This window comes from Microchirus variegatus (genome assembly GCF_963457635.1).
Source record: "Microchirus variegatus genome assembly, chromosome: 16".
Classification (NCBI taxonomy): domain Eukaryota; kingdom Metazoa; phylum Chordata; class Actinopteri; order Pleuronectiformes; family Soleidae; genus Microchirus; species Microchirus variegatus.
The window spans coordinates 8,628,264-8,636,871 of NC_139817.1; the positions used below are offsets into that span (position 1 = coordinate 8,628,264).

Genomic DNA, 8,608 nt, shown 5'->3' on the forward strand with positions numbered 1-8,608 from the left:
CCCTGCAGGGTAACTGCTCATTTTGTGTCTTATCCTGTGCAAACACTTTTCTTTGAATTAAATTAAACATAAAGGGGGGGATAAAACAGTGCTGTTTGGTCTCAAGACAATTTATTAGTAATAACAAACTGACATTTGTTTTAGAGAGTTTAGATGTTTCTGTTTACCAGTATAAAAACACTAAATGCCTGGAAAAATGAGCCTTTATCGTGTGTCATTTATGACAAATGCTTTTACTTTGGCTGTTTCCACTGAAAAGTGTTTAATACCTGTTTTTAAAGTGGCAGAAATACAACACACTGTATGTGCAGTGAACGTCAGTGTTCACCGTCCAGGTGAAAATTAGTTAAAATTTCAAAATGGTTAAGTCATTTAAAAATCACTACAAACTCAAGTTTCCATTGAAAATAAATGAATACATAAATACGGAGCCTTTCCTCCAGTTTTTGCACTGAAAATCCATGGACCTTCACTTTGTTTTTCCTTTACTTTACGAGTACAAATATATCAAATTGATGAGCTAGAATACCTGTATTGTATACTGATTTATGATAATTACCAAGTAGATTCACTTCGTGTGACTTCTTGAGGTTTTGAGTTTTGATCTGGTCAGTGCACAGTCCTTTTTAAACGGTCTCTCTGCACGGCACGAGTCCTCCTCTGTCTCTCTGCGATGGTCGGACTGAGGCTCTGCTTCAGGACTGGGAGGACAACGCCAGACTGAGACGGCCCAGACCTCGGGAAGGAAATAAAATATTTTTTACAGTTTACTGAGCGTTAATTTAACGCAGAGGGCCGAGAATTAACGACGAGACGAAGGGGATTACCTTTTTTCCGGGTATGTTTGAAGACCAAGTTTTGGAAATTTCTTCTCTTCAGAAGATTTGCTACAAGATCCAAGACATAAAATAAACTCTTAATCACAGTGGGGCTGTTTTTCCTTTTTGAAATTATTTTTAAGGTAACGATGCTCACTTTACCTGCTACCATTAACAAGGTAGGTGTTGCTCAGACTGTAGTTTTCTGGGTTGATCTTCTTGCTCAGAACAACGTCTTTCAGCTTCGACTTCACGCGTATAAGCTGCACGTGAGACACAGAAGTCGTCAAGCTTGTGATTGCACGCTGCGTTTGTAGTTTGTGCGGTGACAGGTACTCACTTCCTGAGACTGAAAACTGTTTGCGCTGTAGAGCTGCCGGATGATGACCTCGCACTCCTGCAGCGTGGGAGCGCGCGGTGGATGGGAGAGGTCGCGGTGAATACGCAGGGGCTTCAGTGACGTGATGAGGCTGCCCGTTTCCTCTGCACCGCGGTCCTGCCTGGTGGATCCCAGAACGTCACTGCTCTCTCCAACTCTGCTGAGCAGTACACTGAGACAATTCACAACGTTTACAAACTCCAAAATCACACCGTTTCTGTATTGAAATAAATGTTAAAGCGGACCTAGAGTGGTCCTGTTGCACATATATGTTAGTTATGGAGGTCTACTTACATACATTAACTTGTTTTTATGGTCAAAAACCTCCTAGTTGCTGTAAACGAGCCGATAGAAATCTTCTTTTCTGACGCTGTTCCCGAGTCGCGATATTTCAGAGTGAACTCTCACCCCCAGAAGACAGAGTCTTGTGATTGGCCATTACTATTCAGCACATCCGCTCTCAGAAGCGCAGCTCCCCCCTCTGGAATGGTGGATGCACTGCTTCTCATTATCAAAACATTGTTTTAAGAATGCTTAAAAATAGCTTCTTCACGACTCCCCGTCGCAGTCCCTTTTATGACTTTGACCCAGTCAGAAGACACTGTCGCTCGTGAAACACCTCCACAACGGACGTTATTCTTCTTCTGCGGTTCAATGTACGCAACCGGATGTGCCCGGGACTAGTGCCCGGAGAAGGATGATCTGCTGTTCAGGAGAACCGCTGTTTTTTGAACCGGACTGGGTTTTTTCAGAGATCTCGCTGAGCCCGAGATTACAATAAAACACAGCGTTCTCAGCAGTGGCTGAACTGTTTGTTTAGAACCTTCAGGGATTCTTAAACAAGGTAATGACGCAGATACACACTAAAAAACAGCGTTAATTTGAACTTCCGGTCTAGGTCCGCTTTAATGAAGAAGGACTCATATGTACCTTAGGGCCTGGTCCTGTGAGGGTGTCATGTCCTGCAGTGGCTCCTCTAGGTAAAGTCCTGTGTGAGTTTCCCTTCCATGAGTGGGTGGTCTAACGCCTCGTCGACTTTGTATTGGTCCTAGCAAAAAAATAAAAAATAAATAAAGACAACTAGGGGGTCAGAAGTGCGGCTAACATCAATCAAAAGGACAGATACACCAAGACAGACATCACAAAATAACTTTTCAAGTTTTGTGGTCAAATTGGATTGAAGGATGAACCAAAAGCAGAATCAATATGACTTATACATTACATAACCCACTATATCCACTCCGACACACTTCAGCAAGAACATGTCGGGGGTTAATCTTACCTTTCCTACTCGACTTGGGAGGCTCCATTATGGATTTGTAGTGCAGTTCTGCAACATTTAAAAAGAGTCACATATGTCACACACACAACACAACACAAGAGGCACAGACTTTTAACTCCTGTAAGCGGTGCATGTATGGTGAGATGATGTGATATGGAACAGCATGTGGTCTGGTCCAATAACGAGACACAGGATCCGTGTTCACCTCCCACTGAGAAATCTCTCAAAAGAGCAGAGTTGCCGCGTGACGACCGCATCTATTGAGTGTCTGTCAGCACTATATCAGAGTAGAGTCAGGCGGTGTGGATGCCACAGGTTACTGGGTGCATTCCTTGTAAGCGTGGAATATAATAAAATGTGACGTCGACAGACACATTTCCAGCAACTTTTACCTATACTCCATCACTACGTATTTATATAGAGCTTTTCTAGTCTTGAGGAGCTGCTTTGCCATTCACACCCTTAAGTGTCTTCCTCAAGGACACATATAGACTAGCAGAGCCAGGAAGTGAACCCACTCATGCTACCACTGAGCTTTTTATATTTAAGTACAGTAATTGTCATATACTTTAAGACTTTTACTTAAAGGTGCATTATGTAATAAATCTAAAGCAACTGGCCGTGAAATCCTTCTAATATGTGCATTGCAGTCAGTAGAGTCTCAGCTGCCGAGCACCCACGGGTTGCCAGTTACGTCTGAACTACAATGGCGGAGAAAACGAAACCTAAAAGACCTCGGTATGAATGTCAAAAACGCCAAGATAAAGTTTGCCCGGGAACCTGTATACGTGAGTGTTTCTCAGCATAACAACATAACACAGTGACTGATCAACATTTAGTATCACCTAGAGAGTTTGTTTCGTAGATCTCTCTCTGTAATCGCAATAATTAAATGATTACTTAGCAAACAAACAATGAATTTACAGCGTAGGATTTTGAATTTGAGTGTAGTAACCGTTTTTGGTCACATTCTTGCATATGGCGCTTTTAAGTATTATTATCACTACTACTACTACTATTATTATTATTATTATGATAATATTTAAAGTGACTTCAACTTCTACCAAAGTCATTTTCTACTTTTACTGAAGTATCACTTTTAGGTACTTTATAGAAGACTGGGGGGTTTCAGCTGTTAGGGCCCCATAAAGACTTGGGCCGGCCCTGGACTACAGTGAAGGCAGCCAGGGGAACCACTGTTTTCTTCACCTTTATTCTCCCGTCTCAGATACTCTATCTCCGCATGCAGCCTCTCCAGAGTGTCCTTGTGTTGCTGCTGCAGAAAGTGGATGTTCCTCTGCAGTGAGGCGACGCGGTGCTCAGTGTCGCTGCTGCGGTGACGGTGACGGTGCAGCTCCGCGGCTCTGTCCTCGCCTCTGTCCGCTGACAGCACTGCAGGCAGCGGCTGCAGCTGCTGCTTCGCCGGTAAATGTCGCGGTGGAGACAGAGGCTTCTTGAAGCGCCCCACGCGGGTCCAGCGCGGTAAATGGCTCACCGGTGGGAGGCTCGTGTTACTAGTCATGGCGATAATTATTACTAGTTTCCAGCCTGAACAAACAAACAAACACTGCGTTAGCATCCAAACTAGCAACACCTGCTAACTGTGTTTCCCAATACAAACACACTGCAGTGACGTCATGTTAGCTTACACTCACTTCTAACAACGTCCAGCTAACTAGTTAACTAAAGTTCGTTGCTTATAATCAACTCAAAAGTGCTGAATTACACTGATAATTGACACGCGCTTCGCTCGCTAATACGTTACCCTGGCAACCGTAAGTAAACTACTCGTCGAACCTGCGCAGCTGCGGTGAACAGGGTTGCCAGGTCAGGTGCATTATGGCCAACCGTTTTAACATTAAAATCCCAAAGTTTGACTGTCTGAAACCGTTACACATAGCTGTGACGTCATTCTGACCAATTCCATTGTGACTAGTATGAATTGACGTCATTCTTACTCGTCAAAACTAGAGTTTCAGATCATGTACTTTATGTAGTTTTACTCGCCAGAATGACGTCACAGATATCCGTAATTCAGTTGCTTTTTCTGTCAGATTTTCTCTAATGACCTCAATCTTTTTTTTTTATAAAACTGAAAGAAACTAAAACTAAAGTTAAGAATAGTTTTATTTTATAATGAAGGAAATCTGTGGTAAAAAACAAAAAAAACAAACAATACACAGTTTCATACCATGTCAGCAAATACGTCTATGAATCAGAAACCCAATCTAAAAAATCTTCCTAGGCCTATTTCCAATCATTCCTGGACACATTTAAATACCTGCACAGACCCTAAAGCTGTGAAAACCAGAGCACTTTGTGATAAATTCTACCTCTCACCCTCTTTATCTTAAGAAATCTTCAGCAATCAAGTAATTAAGATATCTTTATCTAACTGAACACTGGAATTAAGAGATATCTATAATGATCATTGGTGTTTTCATGTACTGTACAGGTTTGTCCTGAAAAAACCCCCCAAACAATTCCATATTTATCTTTCATTAATCTTAAAAAGCTATGCAACATTCCACTGACACAAACATAAAAGGGAAGCTATCATTTATTTCAAATCAAAACACTGCATTTTTTCTAATGAAGCAAATGATTTTCTTCTGCAAAATGCACCATATGTAAGTATATATGATACATAAAGTCCAGTTGGTGATATTTCTGTGTCGTCAAGCTCATGTTCTTTCCACACCAGTCGTTGCACAGGTCATTCGTGCACTCTGACGCTGAGGAAGGTCAGTGGAACTTAGCCATGTGATTATTTACACCTGTGCCCTGTTGAGTTTGCAGCATTTCAAACAGCAGCAGACGGTGACGCGGCTCTTCCATTGTAACCAATGGGAACAATAGAAAATGAGCACATGTCAGCTTTTGACCAACCACATTCAGAAACTCTTTTTGCACCTGGTATAAAAAAAAACAACCCAACGACTGGATGAGTAGTTATTCTCACACAGGACCTTAAAATCTACTCTGTGAGAGTAATTCTTCAAGCTCTACCAAACATCGGGGAACATGGTAAGAATAAAAAAATATGGGTTTCCACCTCACTTGGGTGTTAATTTTAGCTAAGAATAAAATATCTAGAGTTTTTTTTTTTTAACTATAGTTGAGTGTTAACTGCACAGGACTCAGACCAAGTCAAGTGGAGCCCATTGAAACATTTCAAGAGCAAATGTGCTTTGATTTTTGAGTCATTCCTTAGTTTTAGATGGAGTATGAGAAATAAACAACAGGACAACAGGCAGGCAAAAAAAAAAGTGCACTTAAGAGTTGATTATTTTTGGGTTTGTTTAGCCACACAAAGGAGTTTGGCTTTGAACCACAAGCTTTTTCTTAATCTTTTATATTGTCACAGCTGTGTTGGCTCAAACAAGTAATGGAGAACAGACTTGCTTCCACTTGCTTGCTTCTTTAGAATGGTTTATGGGCATTTGTGCACAATTGTTTGTTGTAGCTTAGCTGTATTTTAGAGAAGGGCTTTGCTTTATGGAGGCCACAGATTTATGTTTGCAAATGCTTATGTCAAAGGGATTTTATCTTTAGATTGTCTTCAAGAATTTTCATTAAAACATACCTTACCTTACCTTCCACAGCGCGAGTGCCTCTCCATACACGTCGGTCAGGCTGGTGTCCAGATCGGAAATGCATGCTGGGAGCTTTACTGCCTGGAACATGGGATCCAGCCAGACGGTCAAATGCCCGGCAACAAGACTCCTGGAGCACGAGGCGACGACGCCTTCAACACCTTCTTCAGTGAGACTGGAGCTGGGAAGCACGTCCCCAGAGCTGTGTTCGTTGACCTGGAGCCCACGGTCATCGGTAAGCAAACAACTTTTTGTTTGAATAGTAATCTGAATTACAATACTTGGCCGTTTTATACCTTCATGTACCGGTTTTTCCCCTCAGATGAGGTGCGCTCTGGGATCTACCGCCAGCTCTTCCACCCTGAGCAGCTGATCACTGGGAAGGAGGACGCTGCCAACAACTACGCCCGTGGACACTACACTGTAGGCAAAGAGCACATTGACCTGGTGCTGGAGAAGATCCGCAAACTGGTGAGCATCTAATATAAGGATTGACTCTTCCCAATATTATTCAAATGTCTAAATGATTGTATTTATTCAACCACTGTCCTTAGGCTGACCAGTGCACTGGTCTGCAGGGTTTCCTGGTTTTCCACAGCTTTGGAGGAGGCACCGGCTCTGGCTTCACCTCCCTTCTGATGGAGCGTCTGTCCGTCGACTACGGCAAGAAGTCCAAGCTGGAGTTCTCCATCTACCCAGCCCCCCAGGTGTCCACTGCTGTGGTGGAGCCCTACAACTCCATCCTGACCACCCACACCACACTGGAGCACTCCGACTGCGCCTTCATGGTGGATAACGAAGCCATCTACGACATCTGCCGCAGGAACCTGGACATCGACCGTCCCAGCTACACCAACCTGAACAGGCTGATCAGTCAGATCGTGTCCTCCATCACAGCCTCCCTCCGTTTCGACGGCGCCCTAAACGTCGACCTGACGGAGTTCCAGACCAACCTGGTGCCATATCCTCGCATCCACTTCCCCCTGGCCACCTACGCCCCCGTCATCTCTCGCGAGAAGGCGTGCCACGAGCAGCTCTCGGTGGGCGAGATCACCAACTCCTGCTTCGAGCCGGCCAATCAGCTGGTGAAGTGCGACCCCCGCCACGGCAAGTACATGGCCTGCTGCCTGCTGTACCGCGGCGACGTGGTGCCCAAAGACGTCAACGCTGCCATCGCCAACATCAAGAGTAAGCGCTCCATCCAGTTTGTGGACTGGTGCCCCACTGGCTTCAAGGTGGGCATCAACTACCAGCCGCCCACCGTGGTTCCTAGTGGAGACCTGGCCAAGGTCCAGAGGGCCGTGTGCATGCTGAGCAACACCACCGCCATCGCCGAGGCCTTCGCTCGGCTCGATCACAAGTTTGACCTGATGTACGCCAAGCGCGCCTTCGTTCACTGGTACGTGGGTGAGGGGATGGAGGAGGGGGAGTTTTCTGAGGCCAGAGAGGACATGGCGGCGCTCGAGAAGGATTACGAGGAGGTGGGATTGGACAATGTGGAGGACGATGAGGAAGGAGAGGAGTATTAAGCAGGCGGTGCATTTCATTCAGTCCCCTTTATTATTATTCACCGACTGCTGTGTTTACGTGTCTTGTCTGTTCCTGACTGCAAATAAAAAAGTTTAGTGCACTATGGTTTTTTTTTCTTCTTCTTGTGGCTCCCCAACAGCTGAACACAGTAGTTTGACGGCACTGGACGTAAGAAATATTCAAAATGAAGACGTGTGGTGTACAGTTTTTTAGTGTAGCGAGGCAATAGTAAAACAAACAGTTGTGTGGAGCTGATGGGCTTAATCGGCACCATGTGGACTAATTTGACAATAGTTTGTAAGACATTTCTTATGTTTAAAGGGTGTGTATTCCAGCTGTACACAATAAAAGCACATTAATCTGATAATTTTGCACACTTTCCAAACCTATTGTGCATAATGTAAAAATATAATTGAGGAAAATAAGCACATAAATAGCAGTAGTTGAATTATAATGCATGATGGATTTAAACTGTAGTTTAAGATCCTGTAACAAAGACGGTTTGAATTATAAGCATTTCTTTAACACAGAAGGATGTGAAACATGGAGTGAAAAAAGAAAACCTGACGTGATTTTAACAGACCTGTTCTTTCACTTTATTCATTTTGCAGCTGGCAGACAGTAAAGGTTACATCGCACACAGAGGAGACGCTGAGACAGTGTCTGTCACGGATTTGATAGGATTTAACTGCTTCTGTGATGGTTAAGAGACGATAATGGAAGATCAGCAGAGGGAGCGTACTCTTTGGGAATGTGCAGGTGCTATGGTTTCGGCTCTCTCTCTCTCTATATGCCTGCAGCGTCATATGTACAACAGCAATAACTTAATTTACAATATGTACAGGTTACAACAATTAGTGAAAGTGGGGAAACAGGAAAATGAAAACATTCAGGCATGTTCTCGGTACACAAAAAGTCATACGGATCGGCAAAGTAGAGTGTGGGGATTGCACGTAGCAAAAGGCTAAATAAATCTTCATTATTTCTTTTAATTTTAACCTTA

General features: G+C 43.7%; 2 protein-coding genes across 2 annotated transcripts; one reads left to right on the top strand and one right to left on the bottom strand.

Moving 5' to 3' along the window:
- Positions 1–609: 609 nt before the first annotated feature.
- Positions 610–4,001, bottom strand: ccdc74b (coiled-coil domain containing 74B; the record flags this gene model as incomplete). The annotated part of the gene is made up of 7 exons (XM_083902291.1): positions 610–736; positions 828–887; positions 981–1,081; positions 1,159–1,369; positions 2,128–2,245; positions 2,480–2,527; positions 3,689–4,001. 7 exons carry the CDS (start codon positions 3,999–4,001, stop codon positions 610–612), a joined length of 978 nt encoding a protein of 325 aa, XP_083758417.1.
- A 2,083-nt stretch (positions 4,002–6,084) lies between these two features.
- Positions 6,085–7,604, top strand: LOC310938237 (tubulin alpha-1C chain-like; the record flags this gene model as incomplete). The annotated part of the gene is made up of 3 exons (XM_083902721.1): positions 6,085–6,310; positions 6,398–6,546; positions 6,630–7,604. The coding sequence occupies exons 1-3, from the start codon at positions 6,187–6,189 to the stop codon at positions 7,602–7,604; spliced, it is 1,248 nt and encodes a 415-aa protein (XP_083758847.1). The 5' UTR covers positions 6,085–6,186.
- Positions 7,605–8,608: the final 1,004 nt, after the last annotated feature.